The sequence below is a fragment of the Ursus americanus genome, chromosome 17 (assembly GCF_024610735.1).
Source record: "Ursus americanus isolate L20-20 chromosome 17, mUrsAme1.1.p, whole genome shotgun sequence".
NCBI classification, from domain to species: domain Eukaryota; kingdom Metazoa; phylum Chordata; class Mammalia; order Carnivora; family Ursidae; genus Ursus; species Ursus americanus.
The window spans coordinates 12,305,493-12,332,536 of NC_142143.1; the positions used below are offsets into that span (position 1 = coordinate 12,305,493).

Consider the following 27,044-nt stretch of genomic DNA (forward strand, 5'->3'; position numbering starts at 1 on the left):
GCTATTCCTGAAGCCTTCCTGTCTATCTCTTGGTGGACTTTTAGGTAGTTCTTTTTTACTGAAACAAAACCAAGGGAAGGATTTTTTTTTTTTTTTTTTAACTCCACAGGATGTGGCACCCAGGTGGTTCAGCTGGTTAAGCATCTGACTCTTGATTTTGGCTCAGGTCATGATCTTGGGGTCACGAGACTGAGCCCCACGTTGGGCTCTGTGCTGGCCATGGAGCCTGCTTGAGATTCTTTCTCTCTTGCTCTGCACTACCCCCCAGCCCCGGCTTACGCATACACGTGTGTGCTCTCTTAAAAAAGACCCCCCAAAACAAAGAACAAACTCCACAGGAAATTTTTATGCATAGGTCAGGTTTTAAAAAACATGGTATATGTTCCATAGATACTTGTTGGATAAATAAATGATTACATTCTGAGTATGACTACCTCAGGTTTGGACAGTCATGATCAAATACTGATTCCTAGTAAAATTTTTGCTATAAATGAAAGTACCTTTTTTTACTAGCAATTGCTAGCTACATGGGGGAATTATAAATAAGTCCTACACTGGAGATTATAATTTTATTTTCCAAGGCACTCAAGTTCAAAACCTTAAGGGCCATTTTTTTTTTTTTTAAGATTTTATTTATTTGAGACAGAGAGAGAGAGCATAAGCGGGGAGGAGGGTCAGAGGAAGAGGGAGAAGCAGACTCCTCGCTGAGCAGGGAGCCTGATGCGGGTCTCAATCCCATCCTGGGATCACAACCTGAACCTAAGGCAGACGTTCAACTGACTGAGCCACCCAGGCGCCCCTTTAAGGTCCATTTTTATACTCAATTTATGCTTCTGCTTTCCCAGACCTAAGCCCTATTGCCACATCGTGTCAGTTTTTCCTTCAGGGCCTCTCCTGAATCTGTCTCTTCTGCTGTTTCTATCAGGCTTTTATAATTTTATAATACCTGAAACCTCAGACTGCAAACCCCAGGGTGGTCTGTTACAATCTCTCCTCAGTCTCATCCATCCGCTGCACTGTTATTTTATTCTTAAATGATCACTGAGAGCATATCTAAGTCCTGCTCATAAGCCCAGAGTGCCTGCTGCCAAATCCTTAATTCAAGATTCTTTACAATTTGCACCTGACTTACCTTTTCAATACTTATGCTTGCATCCATATATTCATTCGACATCTATCACAAGATGCCTACCAAGGACACTGAGGAGTTGAAGGTAATAGTAAGGTAACTAAATAGTACCTAAGGAGCTTATAGTCTTTAACAGGGGAAATGGAATATGCACAAAGAAAACTCCAACATAAAGGACAGTAAGTGCAGTGACTTCCCATAGTAAGGTGTTATGGGAAGTCAGAAGTTAATTCTGACTGGAGGGTCAGGATGTCTTGGAAGAGGAGGCATTTGATTAGGTCTTGAAGGGAAGGCCAAACTTCAATAGATGGAGAACAAAGATCACTATAAAAAACAAGCAATGGAAGAAGTAAGAATGGAAGGGCCAAGTTTGGTTTCCACACAGTGCGTGTAATGCAGACTAAGAGGTAGAGCTGAGAAGGGAGGTTTAGGGCTCAATCCCAGACAATTATGAATGCTTGACCAAGGGTTTGGACTTTGATATTTATTCATTCAACAAGTATTTCTGGACTAACTACAACAGGCCAGACTGCGGGTTCAGTGCTGGGGATGAAGTAGAGAGAGCATGACAGACATGATCCTGGTTCTCTTGGAGCTTATGCTCTAACGTGAAGGAGGTTAAGGATCCACTGAAGATGCTGAACCAGAGGACTGTCCACATCAAAGTCGTACTTAAGAACATTCTGGCATCAATGTGTACAAATTACATTTGGGAAGAAACAGAAAGGAGGCCATTTATTACATTAAGTACAGGGAGGGAAGAGGCCCAAGATGGGGCAGTGGTAATGCAGGACATACAGGCATGGAAGTTATGAAGGAGAAAGCATATCAGGCTCAACACCTGAGTGGACATAGAGGAGAGGGAAAGCAGGGAAGAGGGAGATGTAAAAATAAACTGTTAAGACTGGGAAAAAATCGCAACAGTGAGGACTGACTGGGAAGGAGTATGAGAATGCTATTTCGGATGATGATTATTTTATAATGCTATTTCTATATCCTGACAGAGGTTTGGTCACCCAGGCACGTGCAATTGTCAAAACTCACCAAATGGTATACTAAACATGTGTACATTTGTGCCTCAGTAAATTCTACCAAGGGAAAAAAAAAAAAAAGTCCTGAAAACAAATATTGTCCTTAGGTGAAACTAACCTTTTTGACCGTTTTCTTTCCACAGCTCTGAATTTCTTAATTTCTATAAAATTAATATATTACTTTGATAATGCGGAAAAAGGCTTATTTTTTTTTTTTTTTTTTTTACAGAAAACCTTTAATGACATAGTTGTTAGCCCCAAAAGTACAACCGCTAGAAGATTTCTTGAGTTGCGGGAAAGAAGTTAAACCAAGGCGGTTGATTTCTCCTTCCTATCTCTTCAGCAATCAGTGTGCTCCCTAAGGTCAGGAGCTCTGTCCTGCTCAGCTCTGCACCTCTCTCCACCCACTGGAGCACTGGGCCCAGCAAACAGTAAGCACTCACATGGTGAAAGAACACATGTTTGACACTAAAAAGAATACCAGAAAGTGGCCCACGCCAGTTAGTAGAAAGGCATTAGCTTAATTCGTGAGCTTGGTCGTTATTTTCCTAATTTTGAAGATCTGTTTCTCAGAATGAACTCAGAGAATGTCTCTCTCAATTGCCCTAGGCAGACAGTGCTGCTCACTGAAAGAAACTGGGTTTGGCTCCTTCTGTGAATTTCAAGTTCAACGGTATCCCTAAACTTACGCTTGGCCCGATGGGAGAACAACTCTATTAAGAAAACCCAGGAAAAATTAAGACTGCTCCTATCCTTGCACCAGAGAGACATGGCCACTGGCAATATTTTACACCTCATGTCATCCCATCAGATTGGCCTTGCCACGTTCCCCACCGTTCACCTCAGCTGCCTAATTCCAAGTCCGCTTACAACTATCATCTCTTACCCACCACACTTTAAAAAATGGTTTACCTTTTCTCCTCTGTCTCTTTCTCTGTCTTTCTCCTCTTTTTTCTTTTTTTTCTCACTATGCCCGTCTGTGTGGAGGCTGGGCAGTGGCTGGGGGGGGGCAGCGGCTCCAGTGTGGGGGACGCTGGGAGGAGGGCCGGGTGCCACTGCGACCTCTGCCACGGTGGCAGCTGCAAGGCCTGAACTTCTCTTGGACTTGGAGTGCCGCTTCTCTTTATGCTTCTCCTTGTCCTTCTTCTTTTTGCTCTTCTTGGACTTCTTTTTCTTCTTGATTTCCCGGTAAGAGTCGTCGATGACTAACTCCCCAGCCTCTAGCTCCCCACCAGAGGAAGAGTCCGATTCTACTAGGATAGGTTCAAGTCCCGAAAGATCAAGGTTAGCACTGTGGGATTCTGGGAACTGGGAGCCATCCGCCCCACAGCCTTCGGGGCCGGGAGAGGAATGTGGGTCGGAGGAGGACTTGTGCTTTTTCCGGGCTGTTTTCAGAAAGCTCTGTAACTCGTGTCCTAGGAGTAAAGCACCTTGCTCATCGCGAGCTGATTTCTTAGAGGATTTTTTCATAGTCGCTTGCTGAGAGGGGTATTGAAAAGGCTCCTCATCAACCGAGCTGCTCCCCTTCTCCTTTGGTGAGAGAATGAGTTTCATCTTTAAGCCATCGGGCTCGCGAAGGGTCAGTGTCTCTGTGTTCACGTAGAGTGGTTTCATTTTTTTTGATTTGTGGGAACTACCATCCTCCAGGGATAGCTCCCCACTGCTTCCGCTTACTTTCTTCCTGTGGTGTTCCTTTTTACTCTCCGAATGACTTGAAGAACTAGAGGATTTCTCCCCTGTCTTTTTGGAGGGCTTGGAGCCTGTTGCCAGCGGGGAAGTGATGGCTTTCAACAGGTCCATGGCTGTATCGGCAGATTGTGGGCTGGACTTTTTCTTTTTCTTCTGTGACGATTCCAAAGACGAAAGGTCTGGAAATAATCAAGAGAAGTAATGTCCACACGACAAACCAACTTCCAACAAGTTTCCTCTCTCACCAAAAACACTCAACTAACATGAGGAAGAGGCTAAGAGAAATGATTTGAGGGGAGGCCCTTCCACTGATTCCTGATGACGCCCGTGCGCTTCTTGGCTCGGTAGATGCTGCCTGGCCCTGGATCCTGGACACAGTTCTTGCGACTAAAGTTGCTTCTCTTCACTGAGTCTTCATGGCAACCAGAGAGGGCGGACCCAGAAGAATGGACTAAGCTATGGGATTACGAGCAGTTACAATTTAGGTTACACTGCAGACAGAGTGTCATTTGCTTCTGTGTTCAGGACAAGCCCATTCTAGTACAGGGTTAGTCTCATCAGCTATGCGTATAAGAGAGCTAAGAAAAACTGGTCTTGTGAGTGGATATGCACTGGACTGAGAAGTAACCCACAGGTGCAGGCCAGAGGGCCCAGGAGTACATACGGCAAAAGGGATGCTGGGTAACAATGGGCAGAAGATAAGTGGATGATTGGGGGGGAGAAGGAACCTGGTACCTGGTGTATCACAAATGAAGACTGTTCTTCTATGCTGAATCCTCCAAAATACCAGCCCTCCACCTCTCTCCTCCTTCACACTGGTTTATCGGCACTCAGAACAAGAACCACTGTCCTGTTAAATAGGCCACTGAGTCAGCAACATCTGGATCCCTTTCCCCTACCCCGACTCCAAGAACCAGTGATGTGTTCATCCCACCTGCTGCCCTTTCCCCTCCTTACCTCCATAGTAGTAATCATCAGAGGAGTGCTTCCTCTTCTTCTTGTGCGTGTCCGTCCCCAAGAAATAAAGCTCACTATCCTGGAATTGAAGAGGAAGAAGAATTGACCACTGAAGAAGATGATGAGGCAAAAGCAGTTTGGAACCAATTTTGTTCTTTGATTTCTGACTTTGAAAACAAAGTAAAACACAGGAAATATTAAAAGTAGACAGTGAACGGTGTTTATCTTTTTTAAGTTTTAAAAATACGCTTCTTTCTTCAAATACTAGGAAACAGGACGTGAGATAGTTAAAAACTTTCCTGATTCACATGTTTAGAATTTACCTTTAACTTCTTCTTGGAAGAATTTCTGACCTGAGCAGCGATTTCTTCCTCTTCTCTTAAAAAATCTTTGTAAGAACGTTTCTTTTCTCGTTGGCTTCGGCCAGCGGCTAGTCCTGTGTCCTCAGAGCTGTGATCACCATCAAAGCAATCTGAAAGCCAGGTTCGTTTGGGAAAGGAAAGGAGAAAGGCAAGTAAGTGACAACCAAAGAAATCACCACATATGTAATGCAACAATCCCTCCATTTCCAAGTTAAAATAATATTTCAACAAGTCCACTGGAATATAGGGCTAGGATCCAGGGGGCAAGAGTATTTCTTGATGACCTGGCTGCAAATACAAGAACCAAACCTTCAGAAACAATGCTTCCACGCTATGCAAAGGCCCCGTGTGCATCCTCAGACATGGTTTCTTAGTTGTGATTTGGCAGGTGGACACAGACTCGCAGAGGTAAGGCTGAAAAGAATAAGGATTCACGTGCTGTGCTGCTCTGTGGGAGTCCAAAATGTGATTCCTATCCCCAGACTCCTGCACAGTGGAGCTGGCAAGGACCACGAGTGCTGCAGGGGATCGCCCCAATAGACTACAGAGACTCATATTTCAGACTCTCATGCTGGAACCCTGTCCTGGTTTTCGCTTCCATGGGCCCAGTCTGGGGATGATGTGGAGGATGAGTGTCATAATACTGCTCTGGACCATCACTTGGGAGTCCAGGCTGTGATGGCCAGTCCTGGTCTCTATGTCCATGGGCTGCAAGGATTGAAGAGGAAACCCCCTTTGGAATGCTTCGCACATTAAGGGGTCATACCTTCTTTCTTCATGGAGTCATCATAAGCCATGGCGGTCTTGCAGGGCCTTTGTGAATGTGTCACTGTGTCCAGGCTCCTTCCCGTCTACAGGACCAGGTCTGAGAAACAAAGAAGGAAAACCCTCCTGTAATGCGAAATCACTGTGGAGAAGCAACCTTCCAGGTGGAAATGCGTAGTGATCCAAGGGCAGACTGGAAGGGCAGCAGGAAATAAAGGAGGGTCTTGTCACCTCCTTTTTCTGTTTGTAAATATATTGGGGTTGAAACTGCAGGAAGTGTACTGGGCTTAATTTGATTTGATTTATGAGTTAGAGTTGTGGTTTGGTGAAGTATATAAAATACCTCCCATATAATAAAAAATATCTCAAAATTAACGAGAATTTCTGAAATGCCAACAGGACGGACAACACTGAGATGGTAAATACTGACATGAAGTCAGAGGGATAGGTTCAATCATGGTTACAAAATGCACAGATAAAGCAAGATGCAGAGGAAGACAGATTACAGCAAACATTCCAGACCATAAAATCCTACCATGTGGATCGGTGGCAGGCTAAAATCTATTGTATTGCAGTTTAAACAGAAATGATGATAACATTACAGGGATAGTAAAGACATTTTTTGTAATTTTTTGGTATGCATTTTGTTGGCCTATGTGAATTTGCTCAAAACCGTAGAAGCGTAAAAGCAAGGACACTTCTATTAGTTGGTCACATGACAGCTTTCAAGGCTATCAGGCCTTTCTTAAAGGCTAGGTGAAAACAGGGAAGAATTATCATTTGTCCATTGGTGGTGAAGTTTTTATGATTATTAAGATTTTTGTTGAATTCTTGAAATTTAAATGTTCTAAATATTATTTTGAATTTGTTAAAAACATTTGTTTTGGACATTCAAGTTTATATGTCTACTTTGACTTTGACAATGACAAGCCACAGGCTGTACTCTAAGGTAAAGTTCTTCAGGTACTTTAAGGACAGGCAATGTCACAAATCCTTGCAGGAAATTTAAGAATAACATTCTAAATATATTGAAAATGTTCTCAACTGGTTAGTGAAATGCTTACAAGGTGATCAGATTGGTTATTTATTTACATTTTATTTTACCTTCATCACTATATGGGGATTTAGAAATGCTGAAGGGTTCTTCAGTGACACATTGCCAGTCCCTTCAGGAGGATATGGGTAATACTGAAGTACATAACTCTTGTGAAAGAAAATTTGATTAACAAGGGAAACTCTCCTAAGAATTACATTTAAAATAAACGAAAGGAAAAAAGACTTAATTGCACAAGTCAGATAAAATACAATGCACAGACATGCCTAAGTTGAACAAATAAAGAGAAAAAGCATTGCCAAGAATGATTTACAAGGAATGTTAAGAAAAGTAACATAAAAAAGCATTTCTCCACTGCCCTGAGAAGGAGAAGGAAGAACGGACTTGGTCTAAGCTAAGAGGATCTAGAGTAAAGAAACCAAACAGATTGAATTATTTTAGTGATAAACCAGAGAACTGCTTGCTCCGAGGGCTTTTCATAGGAAACGAAGGGGATGTAAGGTCAGAGCTCATGTAGAAATACAAGGCAACACACATCATGTAGCCAGTTTTTCATGCTCCTGCATTCTCAACTTTCTCAAATAGAAATTACTGCCCTCCCCTTTCCACACAAGTGGCACTACTCCAAAAGTGAAGGAAGGGGGAATGTTATAGGGAATCAGGTCCATTCACTTGAAAATCGTATGCCCTCTCACTGGCACTACAGTATATTGACTTTCTTAGGAAAAAATATATAGGTCCCATGAGTTTTCGTAGGCTGGTAATGCCAAGAAATACAACTTGAGACCTCAAGTTAAATGTTTTCAGGCCAAATGAATTTTGGCCAAGAATGTTTGATAAGAAAATAATCTTAAACATTCAATGTCATAAATATGTCCATCAATCTGTCGTCAACAAGAATATGCACTTCTAAATGAAGCAAAGGCAGGCCCTGAGACTTACAGGCCAGCCTTCTTTTTAGTAACATCAAAACTAACATAAAACAGAGTTGAACAATCTAACAGAGTGGGAATAAGTACCTCCGAAGACAGTATGAGAAAGAAAACCATGATGTGACTTCTGATCTACGAGAAAAAGGTTCATGGTTTTATAACTGACTGCTTTGAAAAACCACCAGTGGATTTAAAAAGTTGTGAAAGGGAACAGGAAATCAGGAGTTGATCTTTAGAGGCACAGGCCAACACAGAACACGTGCTGATGTGAGCACTAGGTATTGGAATTAGGCCTGCTGCTGTTTACATTTTCATAAAAACACTGAAAAGTGGTTTACAAATTACAGGATTAAATAACCTGTAGAGAAAAAAATGAGTGGGGCCTGTAGGCAAGGCTGATTCACTAAAGAACTGGAACAGTCAAGAGTTTAAAAATTTAAAATTGAACACAATGGACTATGCCGCTCACAGCTTGGGCAGACTGATGGACCTTCAATTTTTAGGTTCTTTTAAATCAAGATATTATTGCAGCTCAGGGGTTACTTTTGGTTGCTGACTCATAAAGGAAAGATGAAACCAGATAAAGAAGTCTCAAGCAATAGTGTGGAAGAAAGGCAGAGTTAGGACAACATTTATATAGAATCAGATGACCCCCTGATATTCCTTCCAGGTCTTGAATATTATCCATGATAAATTCAGAGTTCGGGGTTAGGCAGCAGATTGTGGGATTAACGAAAGTGAAAAATATTAGGTTTGACTTTCACATTAGAAAGGTCGTAATTACATTAAATGTTGGCAAAAGTAAAACAGGTGTTAAAACACATTCTCCCGAATTTCATCATTTTGGAGTTTATAGAATTCAATGTTGTCAACTTCAAGAGGCTGGGATAGTTTTACCATTATGTTCCTCTCAGTGTGCTAAGAAATGACAACATAAGTGAAAGTTCATTAATGTTGCCTACAGAGGCCAGAAACATGCCATCACAAAAAATGTGTACTTATGCAATGTGCAAATTGTTAAATGGCTCTTCTGGGGCTCTTCTTCGGGATATGAAAAAGGGGAGGCAGAGCTGCCGTTCTACCTGTAGAGAAGTGTCCATATTTTGTCATAGCTTTCGGGATTACCAAAGTGATGAATGAAAAAGCAAAAATCATCAGGTATCGTACTTTCTTATGTTGTAGGTCCAAATGATAATTATTGGGGGAAAAAAAGTTTCAGAGGGTGATTTGTTTGATGTAATCTGAGCCCCAGCAGTTGCTAACAAGCTTCTTCATTCCAGAATGTAAATGAGTGTTGAAAAAGAGTGAACAAATTAAGCCCCCTGATCCGAGCAGTAAGCAAAATCCTGAACTCCGGGTCTAGTTCGGGATGAGAGCCTTGCTCAAGAGTCCGCGTTCTCTTCCACCACTCTCTCCACGAACTCAAATCGCCTGTCCGCGCAGGAAAAGGAAGGAAGGTGCACATCCAGCTGTTGCCAGTTTCTGAATTGTTGCTGTTGTTGTTTACTTCTGGGATAGCGCAGGTGCCCTCTTGTCGTTTTTGTAGAGATCTCCTCCAATCTCAGAACACAGCGACTCCGAATTCCTGCCACTCCCTTCTCCAGGAACCTACCTATGCAGCACTCACAGCCCCTGCCAGCTCTGGAAACTGCAGAGATCCCGGCAGCCTGGGATGGGGATTGAATCCTATCACCGCATGGCAGCTAAGCGGAACCACGACCACCGCACAGATCGGCTGACAACACACATTTCCATAAAACCACCAACACAAATTTTGACAAGCTTTGTCCAATCAACAGGCTTTCCTTTGAGTTTTTTTTATTTGTTCTGGTATAAGGGAATATAATCAGCCACCTGCTTAACCGGCAGAGAGAGGGGGAAATGATGCTCCTCTAATACGTGATATAAAGTGAATCTACAAGTAAAAGCTGTGGGGGGAAACGGGCCTGTACGGAGAAGATCGCACTACGAAGGCACGTTCCAACTGGGTCGCCCGCAAAAAGGACACACAACACCGGGTTATTTATACAGAGAGCCCCCAGGACCACCATTTTTGCGGTCCCCACGCAAACCAATGGGACTCTCCCGGCCGTTTTGCAGCAACAGCTAGTTCAACAAAGCTCTGTGAAGAGGAAAAGAAGAAAGCTCCTCGCATCCTCTCCTGCCAGCCGAGGGCCCTGCCCTCCCGCCGCCCCGGCTCCGGGGCCCTTTCGCCTTGACAGCCCGGGGACCCCGCACCCCGGGTCCCGAGCCGCACCGCGGCCCCGACCCGGTCCCCGCGTCCCCGGCGGCCTCCTGGCGCCACCGAGGGCGGAGACGGCCCCGGCAGGGGGAGGGGCGGCCCCGGCCCGCAGGCCCCCGGGGCGGCCGCACGCCCCCTCCCGGCCCCGCAGCTTTCCCGCCTTCCCCATTTGAACAGCTCCCGCCCGCCTTCCTTCGGCGGCCCGCTCCAGCCCCTTCCCGGGGGCGGACTGCGGCCGCTACTCCAGTCCCCGGCTCGGCCTCTGGGCTAGGCCGCACCGGGCCTGAGGCGCCCCCGCGGCGGTGTCGCGGGCCCAAGCGGCGGGTGGCGGCGGGGCGGGGCCGCTGCCGCCTCGGGGAGGGGGCCCAGGCCGGCCTCGTGGGGGCTCCGCTCGCTGCTACCTTCACTCGGCTCGCCCGGATCCCGCCTCAGCGCCGCCGACCGCCGCCATCTTGGAGAAGGAGAGAAAAGCGCGAGCGGCCAGGGAGCCTCAGTCGAGCCCAGAGCGCAGGCTCCGGCTCGCGAAGGGGAATCCCGCTCCTAACGGAGCGCCGAGCGCATCGAAAGAAGCGCACCGCTTGCTGAGCCCGGGGACCGGAGTTGATTGAGAATTTGCTGTGGGGCCAGGCTTGGGCTGGAAGCTTTACGATCATTGTATCACTTAATCCTCACTGCATCCCTGTGAGGTAGGTTTGGTCACATTTTACAGATGAGAAACAGGCTCAGAGAGGTTAAGTGAGTTGCCCAACTGTATACAGGTAGTTGGGGGAAGAGGCGGGTACTACTCCAAGTCTTCTGATTCTTACTGAAGTGCTCTTTCCACAAGACTCTGCCGTGTCCTTCGAGATGTTTTTGTACATAAATGCTCTCTCTGGGAAACCTAGATCATGCCGATTAATAGCAGCGGTGCCTATTTGGAATTTGGCATTTATGTTTGGGTAGTTGGCATATTTCGGAAGAGGTGGCAGAGTGTATTTTTCTAACATTGCACTATAACATAATTTGCATGGTGAATCCTCTGCGTTTCTCCTCACAAATTATTTGCATTTGAAAGTTGGAAACAGTCTTCAGACAAATGAAGAGAGGCCACACACAGGAGAAAGAGGGTTTTTCTGATTTGCTCTGGAGAATTTGGACTAATAGTTAGAAATTACTGTGTGAAGATCTTGGTTCAATATGAAGACAAACTCATTTTTCTAGAGCAGTTCAATCGTGTTTGGCTCCCTTGTAAGATAGTGAACTCCCCATTACCACAGGAGTTCAAGAAGAAGCTAGTGTCTTCCTTGCTGTAGAATGGAGAGGTTGGAGATCTAGATTGGTTTCTAGTGTTGTAAGCCCCCTGCAACTCTGTGCAAAATTTTGTGTTTGTGCATATGTATGTTTTTCTGGGCGTTAGATCCCATCGAAGATTAGGAATCCCTATCTTAGAGGGCTTTCTGGTCCAGAATTGGATGGTGCTTGAAGGGGAAGTAGTAGTAATGCTGTTCACCTTGCAGACTTGGAAATTGAGACCAAGAGAAGCAGATGATTTGACTCAGAACACACTGCTAGTTAGTGATCAGATAAGGATTAGAAGCCAGATTATTGGACTTTTGGTTCAGTGCTCTTTTCATCATGTGAATCTCTCTCTCCTTCTGCACTGAGTAGAATATCAGATTCTGTTTAATCATTGCTTTTACGGTTGTGAGATGCTGAGATCTTAAAAGAGACATTCAAAGTTGTTGAATTTATTCCCAAAATATAACCGTGAATAGTAAATAAAACGACCACCATGGCCCCATCCTGCTCACCAGAAAGAGGGTCAATAAGTTTCACCAAAAGGTACAGGATTGCTCTTCTGGGACACCTTGCCTGACATTAGGCTTCGCTGGGAGGTATTGCAGAGCTGTGAGAATGTGTTTCCCCTCTGTTCTTCAGTATTGGTCAGGATGTTTTCAGTCGGGAGTGACATAATCCCAATTCAAAATAGCTCACCAGAAAAGGAGACTTTATTGGTTGACATTACTGAAATGTTCAGTACCTGTGGGCACGTCTGCATCGAGGGAGGGACTCAAGTCTCTTACCAGAGGTGCTTTCTTCTGAGTTGGCTTTATTCTCAGGTTCCTGGTGATGACTCCGCCTCTGGGCTTTACCATCCTTTTCTACTACCAGTGTCCCTGGACAGGAAGTTTCTTTTACCCATTTGTTTTGGGAGACTCATTGCCTGAATTGGATCAGCCATCACTATGAGCAAAGGTGTGGGGCATGCTGATGGGCTAAATCAGGTCACAGGCTCACCCCCCAAAGCAGGATAAGCTCAAGGAAAATCAGGGGTTATTGTCAGATGGGTAAAGGAGTGTTAGGTAGGCAAGAACAATAGCTGTCCACCCAGCCCTACCACTAGCGTGGAGCTGCCTGCCTCAGGGTCCCATTTCTCCAGTCCCTTCTTTTATCCCACCTGAGATTGGGCATATCAAGTTATTGCCCATCTTAACCTCCTGTAGACCTGAAGTCCATTGCTCCTCAGTCTGTTCCCTTCCTCCAGTCTTGTATCACTGCGTGTTTGTTTATTCATTTAACAAATACTGATTGGAAACATGACATGCGTCAGGCACTGTCCTGGGTGTTCAGAATAGAATAATGAACAAAACAGAGCCTTTGACCCTCCCTCCCCGAGCTTACATTCTAATTGGGGTGGGGAACAGAAAATAAATAAATAGGGACCATGTTGGGTGGTAATCGAAGGTGGAGAAAAATGCCAGGTAGGGTAAGGGATACCAGGAGGGAGTAGAGGTGGGGATTGTTATTGAAATGTGATCAAGGAGGTTCCTCTGATGAGGTACACACACTGGAGGTCGGAGGTCGGAGGCTGAGGCTGGCAGCTCAGTCCGAAGTGGGCTGGTGGTGGGGGCTGGGAGGCCGTAGCTTCTGGAACGGATGCAAGGCCTTCCTCTGAGCCTTGATGGAAAAATATTCTGAACTGAGTATCCTGCCATGGTTCTTTTGTTTCTGCAATTTGCAAAGGGAGAAAGGAGGACGGCTTGGTAGCCTGAGGTGGGAAGGGGCCTGGTCACGGCGGGCTTTGTGAATAGGAACACCTTGTCCCGTGATGACACGAGAATGGCATCTGAGATGTGTGAAGGTCGGATGCTCCCTGGGGCTGGAGCTGTTCTCTGGCCTGCTGGACCCCAGGAAGCTGCCCAGCGCATGGTAGTAGCAGGTGGCCATCAAGTTGTGCTTGATTTGGATGTTTTCTTCTTCGGATTGTTTTTCTGTGCTTTGCCCTCTCTGGCTGTGTTCGGAACAGCTTTGTTGCGTCAGGCCCAATGGATATGCACATGACAGGGCCCTTTTGGCTGGAAGTGATGGGACCTAATTAAAACTACCGTAAGCAACAAGAAGTTTCTGGCCCATAGAGCCAGAGAGAAGCCGGCTGTCTAGGCCTCGGGGTCCAGGGATTCAGATCCCTTCCCCCTAGCTCTCTTCTCTCAAGTTGGCCGTCCTCATGGGCCTGGAGTCATGGCTGCAGGTAGCCTAGGCTCCTCTGCGGAGAGTCTCCTGACCAGAGAGGGAAGGGGGCTTCCCCACACCTACTCCATGGGAAGGAATCCCAGGGACGAACGATTGGTTGGCTTGGGGTCACGTGGTCATTCTGTGCTGTGTTGGGCTGTTCTTGGCAGAACCATTAAGTTGGAACAGGATGAGAGTCGTTCCACAAAAGAAGAGAGGAATCTCTTCTGGGACGACAAATAGTAAATCTTCTGTGATGAGGCAGTGATGCTCTGTTTCCGCTTTTGAGTAGCTCAGATCTTGTGTGCAGCCTTGATTCTGCACATCCCTCAATACCTGCCCCAGCCACACTGGCCATCTCCTGGCTCCCTAAGCATGCGGAGCCCTATCGCGCATCCACGCCATTGTGCGCACATGTCCTTGTGTGTAGTGTGTCCCCTGCTCCCCACTGCTTTTACCAACGCGGCTCCCAGAAAGCTCTTATGTATTCTTCAAGATGTAGCTTGCGTGCCCCCTCTCCAATCATGCCCTGTGTTCCCACCCACCTGATTACATGCACCTCCCACCCTGCATTCCAGTCATCCTTTGGCTTAAGTCCTTTCCCTGTTCCTCAAGGATAGGATCTTTGTCCCTCCAGCCACATGGTAGGTATTCAGTGAATCCTTTTGATTAGATGTTGTTGAATGAAGAGCGGGACCAACCATTTTTCTTGGGACCCAGGGCGACAGAGGTGATAGCTGCTTGGGAGAGTGACAGAGGTGTGGCAACGATGGGTTTGGTTTGCGCACTCCCTCACTCGTCTTCTGCAGCAGACGGCAGTGTGCAGACCTCAGGAATGGTCATGTACCTGCAGCCTGGGAATCATAATCTGTAGCTGGAGCTTTCCTAGGGCAGGAGCTTGACTGAGAAAGTGAGAAGACACTGAGAGAGCTTGAAAATGCTCAGTGCCTGGATCAGGCTGTCCCCTGCCCCTTCCATGCTTTACCATGTGAGCCACGGAATCCCCACTCCCCCTTAGTGTGAGCTGGCTGGGGGCTCCTTTGTCCTTTGGAGTCCAGAGGAGCTCCCCAGTCCCTAGGCTCCAAGAAAGAGGAAGCCCTTGAGCTGTGGGGTATTGTTGGTGGGATAGGGTGAAAAGGCGTTCCTGGCGGAAGAAACCGGGTAAAAGGAGGCCAGGAGGCTCAGGGCCTCGTCATGTCGTCAGAATGCCAAGCAGTGGGGTCAGTAGTGGGAGTGCTGAGGGACGCTGGGGCCACACGGGGAGTTTGTACTTAGTCTGGAAGGGCCGGGGCCAGGACCTCCTCACCTGGCTGTCTCTCTGCCCCACTCCACATTTCTCGCTGATGGTGTGACCCTCTGTTTCTTCTCCCCCCCACCGCAGGAAAATAATTTTAAGCTTATAAGTTCAAAGTACAAATATTCATGTACCTACCTCCTGGAGTAAACAAATGTTAACATTATTATATATGTATTTATATATTTATTAATTATTATATATTATATAATATATATTTTATTTTAAAAAAGATTTTATTTATTTATTTGAGAGAGAGAGAGCAAGAGCGACAGAGCAGGGGGAGGGAGAAGCAGACTCTCCACTGAGCAGGGAGCCCGATGCAGGGCTTGATCCCAGGACCCCAGGATCATACTTGAGCCGAAGGCAGACGCTTAGCCAACTGAGCCACCCAGGCATCGCTATTCTACTTATATTGGCTTGTTTTGAAATTTTATTTAATTTAAAAATTTTTTAGGAAAGAAAACATGAATACAGTTTGAGCCGCATTTCCATCTCCAGTACCAATAGCTCATTTCCTTCTCTCTTTTCTCAGAGGAATTGAAATTGGTGCATGTCCTTTCTGTCCATGTTCTGATCACGTGTATGCATGAGAGGTGAGAGTAGCCTAAGTAATGTTTCAGGGCATTAATTCAGGAGCCGGACTTACTAGGTTAAAGTCTAACCCCATTACTTTCTAGCTGTGTGATCTTGAGCAAGTTATAGACATCTCTGAGCCCTAATGTCTATCTTCTCAAAATGGAACTAAGCAAAGTGAAGCCCTTACACAGCAGTACCTGATACCTGGAAGGTGCTGTATGTGTTAGTTACTATTATGCACGAATAATATACCATCATTGTTTCACAGAGCTACGTAAGTGGTAGAGAACCATTTGGTAGCAATTTGTATTTTTCATTCGACATACCACCCTTGGGAGACTTTGCTTCTAGCCAAATTGGAATAACAGGGACCAGATTTCTCTTGCTGCCCGAAACAATCGACAAAAAAATCCAGACACAGCATAGGAGACAAGAGTTTTTAGACCTTGAATATCAGGCAGCACAGGACAGCGATCCCTGAGAGGTGGGGGACAAACAGAGTGAGCCCCGTGATTGCCTCAGTTTACTGCCTGAAGTGTCCAGACTTCAGCACAGGGAAGGGTAACCCAGATGGAGCCTGTTGGTCTCCCTGAGATGTGGAGACGGAGCTGGGAGTGTGGAAAGGTCAGGGCAGCTGGGATTCTCAGGCAGAGTATGAATGAGGAGAGCCCCGCCCAGAAAGAGCTTCTGAGCAGCCATAGGGAGCTCCCCTTGAGTTTTCTGCTGAGCAGTGCCTGTGTGTGAAGAAACTACCTAAAGCTGGGGAAAGAACTGCTTAAAAGGATTAGAGAGAACAATTCCTATAGTTCACACAGGGTTGGGAATAATTCAGGTTCTCATCAGCCAGAATGGAAAAACCTTGTAATTCATGGGATGTCTAGCAGAGCGCTGGGTTGTGGGGGAAAGGTAGCCCAGAATAAAGGCTGCTCTGATCCCACCTAACAAAACTTAAAAACAAACCTTGGGAGGATCAAACTGTTTCCAAGTAACTTAATTGTATCACAGAGCAAACCCCAGGACTATCCAGTTCATGCCAGCTAAATGCTAAAATTCAGTCTCCGGCAGTCAATAAACATCACCAGGCTTGCAAACAAGCAATCAACCATGACCCATAATGAGGAGAAAAATCAATCAATATAAACAGACCCATAAAAGACACAAATGATAGAATTTGTAGGCAAGGACATTAGAGCAGTAATTATAACTATATTCCATGTGTTCAAGAGGAGAGAACAAAGATTAAGCATGTTAAGCAGACACGAAAGATGTAAAAGGGATTCAGAAAGTCACCGGGTTCTGGAAAGATCCTCCCACTAAGTACAACTAAAATCCCTAAAAACAGGGGCTCTTGGGCGGCTCGATTGGTTGGGTGTCTGCCTTTGGCTCAGGTCATGATCTTGGCGTCCTGGGATCAAGCCCTGGGGTCAGGCTCTGTGCTCAGCGGGGAGTCTGCTTCTCCTTCTCCCTCTGCCCCTCCCCCTGCTTGTGCTCTCTCTGTCTCTCTCTCAAATGAATAAATTCTTTTTTTTTTTAAAGATTTTATTTATTTATTTGAGAAAGTGAGAGAGTGTGAGCAGGGTGAGGGGCAGAGGAAGAAGCAGACTCCCCACTGAGCAGGAAGCCCGATGCGGGACTCGATCCCAGGACTCCAGGATCATGACCTGAGTGGAAGGCGGACACTTAACTGACTGAGCCACCCAGGCGCCCCTCAAATGAATAAATTCTTAAGAAAAAAAAAAAAAAAGAAACAAATGTAAGAAGACACTGAAAGGTGGGGAGAAGAATGTAGATTTCAGGACCCAAACAATGTGTCCTTCCTTTATCTTATACAAAACTCAATTCAAAATATACTGAAGATTTAACCGGAAGACTTGAAACCGTAAAACTTCCAGAGGAAAACACAGGGGGAGAGCTCCTGGACATTGGTCTTGGCAAGGATTTTTGGGGATATGACACTAAAAACAAAGGCAACACAAGCAAAAATAAACAAGGAGGACTCCAAACTAAAAAGTTTCTGCACAGCAGACCAAACAATCAACAAAATGAAAAGGTACCCTATGGAGTGGGAGAAAATAATTGGAAATCACACACACACACACACCCATTTTAGGGGAGGCGGGGCAGAGGATGAGGGAAAGAGAGAATCTTTTTTTTTTTTTTTAAAGATTTTATTTATTTATGTGACAGAGAGACAGCCAGAGAGAGAGGGAACACAGCAGGGGGAGTGGGAGATGAAGAAGCAGGCTCACAGCGGAGGAGCCCGATGTGGGACTCGATCCCGGAACGCCGGGATCACGCCCTGAGCCGAAGGCAGACGCCTTAACGACTGCGCTACCCAGGCGCCCCAGGAAAAGAGAGAATCTTAAACAGGCTCCACACCCATCACGGAGCCTGATGTGGGGCCCAGGCTCACAACCCTGAGATCATGACCTGTGCCAAAATCAAGAGTCTGACACTTAACTGACTGAGCCACCCAGGCTCCCCTGCAAATCGTATATTGGGTAAGGGTTTAATGTCCAAAACATATAAAGAACTCATGCAAATCAATAGCATAAGAACAGAGAACCCAACTTAAAAATGGCCAAAGGATCTCGATAGACATTTTCCGAAAGAAGACCCACTGCTGGCCAACAGAAGCATGATGTGCTTGGTGTCACTAATCACCAGGGAAATGCGAATCAAAACCACAATGAGTGGTCACCTCACACCCAGTAGAGATGGCTATCATCAGAAAGTCAGAAGATAACCAGTGTTGGGAGGATGTGGAGAAGAAGGAACCCCTTGTGCACTGCTGGTGCAAATGTAAACTGGTGTAGCCAGTGGAAAACAATGTGGAGGTTCCTCAAAAAGTTAAAAATAGTACTACCATGTGATCCAGAAATTCCACTTCTGGGTATTTATCTAAAAGAAATCAAGTCACAGTCACCATCTCAAAGAGATACCTGCGTTTTCATGTCCACTGTGGTATTATTCACTATAGCCAAGATCTAGAAACAACCTAGTGACTGTTGATAGATGAATAGATAAATGAAATGTGATCGATCTGTCTGTCTATCTACCTACCTACCTACCTACCTATCTATCTTCAAGGACATTATGTGAAGTGAAATAAGCCAGAAAGATTTATATGTGGAACCAAAAAAAAAAAAAAAAAAGGGCAATACCCCACTAAACCGAAAAACCAATCTCTCCTCCCTCAAGCCCAAACTCCTCAAACTTATAGTGGAATGGTGGTTAGCAGAGGCTGGAGGTGGAGTGAGGAGAAAGGAAGGATATTGATCAAAGGGTACAAACTTCCAGTTAAAAGATGGCTAGATTCTGGAGACCTAGTGTAAGGCATGGTGACTGTAGTTAATACCAGTGTATCACGTACTTGAAATTTGCTAGGAGAGTAGATCTCAAGTATAAGGACAGACGCACACACAATAACTATGGGAGGTGATGGATATGTTAATTAGTTTGATTGTGTTATTGTTTTACGATGTACACATATATCAAAACAGATGTTGCATACCTTAAATATATGTAATTTTTTTATCTGTCAAAAAAAAGAAAGAGTCATAAAGAGGCGCCTGGGTGGCTCAGTTGGTTAAGTGTCTGCCTTCGGCTCAGGTCATGATCCCAGGTTCCTGGGATCGAGCCCCACATCAGACTCCCTGCTCAGCAGGAAGCCTGCTTTTCCCTCTACCTCTGCCTGCTGCTCCCCCTACTTGTGCTTGCTCTCTGTCAAATAAATAAAATAAAATGAAATAAAAAGCACAAACCTGCAAATGTATGTAGAGTTGTTCTTAATATTTCCTTATTCTTCTGGAGTCTGCAGGGTCTGTAGTGATACCCCGTTTCATTTCTGGTCCTGGCAATTTGTGTTTTCTTTCTTCCTGTGTCACTTTTATTGATCTTTATTTCACTGATTTCCTCCATTGGTTTTCTGTTTTCAATTTCATTGATTTCTGCTCTTTGTTGTTTCCTTCTTTCTGCTGGCTTTAGGTTTGATTTTTTGCCTTCTTTTTCTAGGTTCTTTTTTTTTTTTTTTTAAAGATTTTATTTATTTATTTGACAGAGAGAGACAGCCAGCGAGAGAGGGAATACAAGCAGGGGGAGTGGGAGAGGAAAAAGCAGGCTCATAGCGGAGGAGCCTGATGTGGGGCTTGATCCCAGAACGCCGGGATCACGCCCTGAGCCAAAGGCAAGTGCTTAACGACTGCGCCACCCAGGCGCCCCTCTAGGTTCTTGAGGTGGAAGCTTCAATGACTGATTTTAGACATATCCTTTTTTCTGATGTATTTAGTGCTGTCAGTGTCCTCCTTAGCCCTGTTCTGCTGTTGTCCTGTGAATTTTGATACATCGCATTTACATTCAGTTCAGCACTTTTGTGTATTTCTTTGAAACTTCCTCTTTAACTCAAGGATTATTTAGAAGTGCGTTGCTGAGTTTTCAAGCACGTGGAGATTCTTCTGTTATCTTTCTGTTCTTGATTTCTAGTTTGAGTCCACTGTGGTCCACCAACACAATGGGTAGTATTTCCTTATCTTGATTGTAGTGATTGTTCCAGTTGTGTAAACTGTGTCAAAACTCCATCAGATATCACACTTTAAGTATGTGCAGTTTAAAACATGTCCGTTATGCTGACGTATAGGTGTCAAAAACGTAAGAAAAAAAGGACTTAGGATTCCTACAAGTGAAATCTACGATGTCTGAGATGAAACACATGCGAGATGGCATTGACGACCAATTAGATACTCAAGAAAGGAAGGTGAATGAACTTTGAAGATAGAGGGAGATGAACAATCCGAAATGAAGCGCGATGAAAAAAGACCCCCCAAAATGAAGAGTATCCATGAACTGTGGGGAAACTGTAAGCTTAATAGAAGAGTAATTTGAGTCTGTGAAAGAGGAGAGAGTGGATTAAAAAATATATATATATATATATATTAGAAAAAATAATGAAAATTTTCTGAATTTCCAAACTCACAAACATAAAGAATATGACACCAGGGAACATCATAATCTACTTGCTTAAAACCAGGGATAGAGAAAAAAACCTTAAAAGCATCCGTAGAGGGGCACCTGGGTGGCCCAGTCGGTTAAGCATCTGCTTTTAGCTCAGGTCATGATCCTGGGGTCCTGGGATCGAGTTTGGCATCAGGCTCCCTGCTCAGCGGAGAGCTTGCTTCTCCCTCGCCCTCTGCCGCTCCCCCCGCTCGCGCACGCTCTCTCTCTGTCAAAGAAATAAAATCTTTCTTTCTTTCTTTCTTTCTTTCTTTCTTTCTTTCTTTCTTTCTTTCTTTCTTTCTTTCTTTCTTTTAAAAGAACGTTTTTTTTGTTTTTAAGATTTTATTTATTTATTTGACAGAGATAGAGACAGCCAGCGAGAGAGGGAACACAAGCAGGGGGAGTGGGAGAGGAAGAAGCAGGCTCATAGTGGAGGAGCCTGATGTGGGGCTCGATCCATAACACCGGGATCATGCCCTGAGCCGAAGGCAGACGCTTAACGACTGCACCACCCAGGCGCCCCACCTTTCTTTCTTCCTTCCTTTCTTTCTTTCTTTCTTTCTTTCTTTCTTTCTTTCTTTCTTTCTTTCTTTCTTTCTTTCTTTCTTTTAAAAAAGATTTTATTTCTTTATTTGACAGAGAGAGAGACAGACAGCGAGAGAGGGAACACAAGCAGGGGGAGTGGGAGAGGAAGAAGCAGGCTCCCAGCACAGCAGGGAGCCCGATGTGGGGCTTGATCCCAGGACCCTGGGATCAGGCCCTGAGCCGAAGGCAGGTGCTTAACGACTGAACCACCCAGGCACCCCAGAAATAAAATCTTAAAAAAATAAAATTATTCCAAATAAAAGGCTTATTTTAAAAAGGTCATCCTTTGAGAAGACCAATACAGTTGATGAATCTCTAGTTGGACTGATCAGGAAAAAGAAAAGAAGACGTAAAATACCAGCATCAGAGATCAAGCTGTAAAACACACACACACACACACACACACACACACACACACACACACACACACACACCTTTGTTCTCAGTCTCCGTTGGTGCAAGTATGTCCTGGTATTTAATTTTTGCAGCTGTGTAATACTCTGTTTTTGCAGTGTGCCAGATTTGATTTGTTCATTGTCATGACTATTGTCATTTACATTGTATCCATTTAAATGATTATTATAAGGTGTAGCACAATAATCTTGTTCAAGTCCCTTGTGCAATTGTGTGAGAATTTCCTTGAGGAGACTTCCTGGGATGGCCATGCTGTATCCTAGGGCATATATTTACCTTTGCCAGAGATTGCCAAGTTGCTTTCCAATGTGGTTGAATGGATTTCTGTATTTTTTCTACCCGTGGCTTCCTGAGGTCTGTTCTGCCTGATCTGTGGGCTTCCATCTCTCCCCCTGTGCTCCATTCCTCTTATCCGTGAGATATCTGATCAAGGTTGATTCTAGGTGATGGAAACAATGTGGTCCCTTTCACCCAGACCTGAAATAGCCTTAATTACCTCTTGAATCTCACTCTTTCAAAAACATTCTTAAAGCTGCAGTTTCCTGGTCCAATCCAGCATGAGAGAAATCAGCATGATGTACATATCTGCCCATTCCCTGCTACCCAGGAAACTGTACGTCACGTTCACAGATAGCAGTTCATCCGCTTGGTAGTTCGAGATAATGCATCTTATTCCCATAAGAACTCCTTTTGGTACCTGGCTGGTCTCATCCTGTTGGTTTCTCAGATGAGGAGAGTGACATTCAGAAAGGTTAAGTGATATACCCAGGGTCACATGATAAATTGATGGCATGATGGATTTTTGGTGTTCTTGCCAAAGATGCTTAACCTGAATCTAATTGTGAGCAAGCATCAGACAAACTCAAAACGAAGGACAGTCCACAGTACGACTGGCCTATCTTCTTAAAAAATGTCCGTGCCAGGCGATATGAGGGAAATCTGTACCTCCTTCTCAATTTTGTTGTAAACCTAAATCTGCTTTAAAAAGAGTCTTAAAAGGGGTGCCTGGGTGGCGCAGTCGTTAAGCGTCTGCCTTCGGCTCAGGGCGTGATCCCAGCGTTCTGGGATCGAGCCCCACATCAGGCTCCTCCACTGGGAGCCTGCTTCTTCCTCTCCCACTCCCCCCTGCTTGTGTTCCCTCTCTCACTGGCTGTCTCTATCTCTGTCAAATAAATAAATAAAATGAAAAAAAATAGTCTTAAAAAATGTCATGAAGCGTGTATGGAATGTGCACACACGCACATGCACACAGCTGTGGAACTGTTGCAGATTAACGGAGACTGAAAGGACGGAACAATTGAGCACAATCATGATCCTGGATTTTCTTTTGCATAGATGACATTATTGGGACAGTGGGTGACATCTAAATGAGATTCCTGCAGTAGATGATGGTATTGCATTTATGTTAATTGCCTAATTTTGATAATTGGGCTGTGGTTGTGTAAGAGAATGACCTTGCTGAGAAACATGCACTGAGGACTTGGGGGCAAAGGAGTATGATGCCTGCAACTTTCTCTAGATGGCTCGGAGACAACACAGATACCCATCTATCAAGAGGGAGGGACAGAGAGAGGGAGAAGGCCTGTGTGGTACAAGTGCGCGTGTGGGGAATTTAAAGGAAGGGCACGTGAGAATTCTTTGTGCTAAATTCTTGCAACTTTTTTCTCAATCTGAAATTGTCAAAATACGTCAAAGAAGAAAATATTCCCATAGCCCCATCCGTCTTGCATCATGTGGGGGCCCTGCAGGCATCTGTTCACGTGGTTGCTGTTGTTTTTAATAAAGATTTTATTTATTTGACAGAGAGAGAGAGTGAGAGAGACAGAGAGCACAAACAAGGGGGGAAGTGGCAGGGAGAGGGAGAAGCAGGCTCCCTCCCCAAGCAGGGAGCCCGACATGGGGCTCGATCCCAGGACCCCAGGATCATGACCTGAGCTGAAGGCAGACGCTTAACTGCTTAACCGACTGAGCCTCCCGGGTACCCCACGTGGTGGTTTTTTCTAAAGCCTGTTGATAGCCTGGGAGACAGGGAAATGCCGGGGTGGGGGGTTGGAGAGGAGTCAACTCCCCCTCACTCTTCTGGGGTCTGCAGAGTGGTGCGTGAGGTGGACACACCCTCTTTACCCTGCGCAGTGTAACTGGGGCCTTGGGCGGGTTTTCTTGAGCGCATAGGACAGGTGATTTCTTCCCAAGTGTGGATCGAGAGGCAGAAAAATATGCCAATGTCAGGACATTTTCCTGAAAACCTAATTTACATATAAAAATGCCCTTTGTATCAGACAGCACTTACATGTGAGTCATCTTACTGGATTCTTAGAACCACCCTCTGAAGTAGACACTTCATCTTACTTAGATACATCTTAGTTATGGGAAAAAAACCCGAAGCTCAAGAAGGGTAGTTACTTCCTTCAAATCAAGGTACAAGTAACTGTGCATTTAGATGCGGATCTCTGGGCCCCTGATAATGATTATACAGCCCTGGGGTGGGAGGCTGGGGCTACAGGCTGATGAGGCACGCGGAGGAAGCTGATGGCCAAATTGATCTCCCTGGCTCTGCGTTGTGCAGGTGCCGCGTCAGACAGGTTCTGGGCTCCTGGAGGCTTTCCTCCATGTGTCCACTAGGGAGTGCTGCTGGCCCAGTTTAGAAATGCTTTCCTCTGGCCCTTTGCTGTGGTCAGAGGAGGAATTGCTATACAAGTCAGTAAAGGACCTTCAGGGTTCTTCACCTGCACAGACCCCTTCTACTTTTGCACCCAATTTTGCATTCATAACGGACCATGTTTCCATAAGAGGGCTCTCTGAATAAGCTTCAGGTTTCCTAAATCAGTATTCTCCTGGTTCATGCAAATACTTTGGTAGCTCAGGGTTGGGAGGCTGGAAGTCTGCTCCTCTTGAGCTGCCCAGACAATAGATTTCCATGGTCCCAGTTGCTCAGGTTTACAGGTAGGGCGATGTTGGATAGAATTCACCTCTAAGGCTCCTTCCTGCTGGATGTTACCCTAGATTCTCTCCGTGTCCTCTCTCCTTTTTCTGCTCTGCCACCTTTCCTTTGATTTCCCCTGTTTCTGCCCTCCCTTCCAGCCCATGCCTTAGCAATGGCCAGAGTCTCCTTGGTTCTGCTAATGGCTTCGGGGGGTGGGCTGTTCTGGGTTTCTGTGTCCGAAGAACTGGGATAACACTGGATGAACACAGTGGGCTGGGGAGAGGGAGGAGGCAAGTCAACCTTTACTATCCATGAAGCCCCAGGGAGGACTCTGCTCCCTTCCTACCTGATTCTCCTTGCTGCCTCCACTGGCTTTTTCTTCCTTCCGGTCTGCAACCCTGGCTGCCAGGGCCACCGCAGCCCGGGAGAAGTCAAGGACCTGCACTTGACTACTCTGCTCACTTCTTGGGCACCGTTCCTGATTTCCCTCCCACTGCTCTGATGGTTCCTTTGCAATCTCCTTCTTGAGCTTGGCCCTGCCTCTTGAGGCTCTGCAGGCTTGCACCCTCCCCTTTTTGCCCTTGCTCTGTGCATTCTTCCTCCATGCTCTGGGTGTCGATCATGGACATCCCAATGACCCACAAATCTCTCTGCAAGCCCAGGTGCTTCCTCTGGCTCCAGACCCGTCTTCACCATCATATCCCACTACCTTCAACTCGAGGTGGTTCAACATTTTATCAGCTTTATCGAGGTACCATTTATATACAGTGTGATTGACTATTTCAATTTTAAGTTTGGACAAATGTATTCAGTAATGATACAGAACATTTCTATCACAGCTGCCCCCCTCCCTGCAAATTTCCTCATGCCCTCTTGCCTTCCTTATTTCTGGGTCCCTGGCCACCACGGATCTGCTCTCCGTCACTGTGTTTTGCCTTTTATAGAATGTATATAAATGGAATGCGACCGAATGTCATCTTTTGTGTGTGGCTTATTTCCACTTACCGTGTTTTTGAGATTCACCCATGTTCTGATACATCAGTAGTCTGTTCCTTTTTTATTACTGAGTAGTATTCTCTTGTATGCGTGTATCATGATTTGTCTGTCCACCTACCAGTCGATGACCAAGGCATCCAAAATTAATCTGCAAGTCGGGCAGAGCCGCCTGGGTTTGAGTGTAGCCCCTGCCATGTATTAGCTGTGTGATCCCAAGCAAACGGTGTTACTTCTCCAGGCCTCACGGCTCTCAGCTGTGCCGTGGGGACAGTAATACCTTCCTTGGAAGGTTGCAAGGAGGAGTATATGAGCTCACCTGGGAGAAGCCCGTGGCTCTGTGTCTGGTCCTCAGTCACTGGTCGTCATATGGATGTACCAGACCTTGTCAACCAGCTCGGGACACAGCGTGTGCCACTCCCTGCCTCTGACACCACTGCAGGCAGGTCCTAAAGCTCTTTGGTTATTTGCCACTGAGAACCTCAGTTCCATGTTCCACTTAATGCTCTCCTTTCTCTCCAGTTCAGCCAGATCCGCAGCCCCGGGACCTGCCCTGGGAGGGGGATGGGGAAGGTTGAGAGCAAAGGGGCCCCTGTGCGTGTTCCTCAGAGGGCTCCATGCAGACGTGCTTGCTGTCCTGCCCTCCGGCCACCCTCACCCCCCTTGCTGGCTGTGGGTCTCCCAAGGTCCTGCCCCTCCATGCTCTCTCCACTTTTGCTCTTCCCTCCTCAGGTAGACTTAGAGGGGAGGTCGGAAAGTCTGTGGCACTGACACAGACTCGGTTTCCTTCCTTTTAGGCCGCTGGGAGCAGAGGCTGGGGTTCCCTGCCTTTCTTGACTCTACTTAAGTGCTCACCAGCTGCCTTCTCAGGCAGCCCCTGCCTCTCTCTCTTTGCCTCCGGAGCTTTCTACGGGCCCCTCGGCAGGGGCAGCAGCAGCAAGTGTGGAGAATCAGCCCCCAGCAGCAGCCCCCATCTCATGACTGATGGGTGTTGGCGATTCCCCTTGTCCCTTCAGGGGGTTGCTCTGGGGCTGCTGTTCCTGCTGGCTTCCAGCACTCTGCAGCAGGGTGGACCTCCTGCTGCTCATGGGCCACTTGCCCAATGACTCCACCTTCGTCACTGCCTCCCACCTTTCACTTTTAACTTCCGTGCTGCTGTTTTCTGGGGTCACCTCACAAATATACCTCTTGTCCTCAAATCCGTGCCTCAAGGGCTCCTTCTGGGGGAACCGAGGCTGAGACAGAGCCCTAATCTTTGTCAGAGGCTTTCCTGCAGTTGGCTGGGGCAAGGTGGGGTTAGGGGCAGAGGGGGAGAGAGAGAGAGAGAGAGAGAGAGAGAGAATCTCAAGCAGACTCTGCATTGAGCACCGAGCCTGACGTGGGGCTTGATCCCACCACCCCGGGGGTCACGCCCTGAGCTGAAATCAAGAGTCAGACGCTCAACCGACTGAGCCACCCAGGGGCCCCAGTTCCGACTCCACTGTTCCTTGTTTTGGAAAAGACGCTCTTTATCTCTGATTCCCTCCTTTCGTATCCAATCAGACACCAAGTATTATCAGTTCTATCTCCTAAGTGTCTGCACATTCCCCCCTGTCCCTCCACAGTCTCTCTAGG

The 27,044-nt window shown here is 46.1% G+C and overlaps 1 protein-coding gene and 1 long non-coding RNA gene across 6 annotated transcripts in view; one reads left to right on the forward strand and one right to left on the reverse strand.

Annotated features, from left to right (window-relative positions):
- The window catches only part of HMGXB4 (HMG-box containing 4), a 29,455-nt gene extending 18,801 nt beyond the window's left edge, over positions 1–10,654 (reverse strand). For 2 of the 5 annotated variants that reach the window (XR_015727097.1, XM_045779707.2), the window contains exons 1-5: positions 10,563–10,651; positions 5,935–6,033; positions 5,130–5,278; positions 4,807–4,885; positions 3,073–4,028 (exon numbers count right to left, since the gene is read on the reverse strand). Coding sequence is in view for 4 of the 5 variants with exons in the window: in XM_045779707.2 (XP_045635663.2) it covers positions 3,073–4,028; positions 4,807–4,885; positions 5,130–5,278; positions 5,935–5,965 (1,215 nt within the window). In the remaining variant the exon portion in view is untranslated. Of the gene's footprint in view, positions 1–3,072; positions 4,029–4,584; positions 4,700–4,806; positions 4,886–5,129; positions 5,279–5,477; positions 5,583–5,934; positions 6,034–10,562 lie in introns of those variants that run through there. The other 3 variants (XM_045779712.2, XM_045779711.2, XM_045779713.2) reach the window with 3 other exon arrangements.
- The window catches only part of LOC123780683 (uncharacterized), a 192,361-nt gene continuing 175,796 nt past the window's right edge, over positions 10,480–27,044 (forward strand). Inside the window, exon 1 of the long non-coding RNA XR_006776484.2 lies at positions 10,480–10,847. This is a non-coding gene — a long non-coding RNA (uncharacterized LOC123780683). The remainder of the gene's footprint in view (positions 10,848–27,044) is intronic.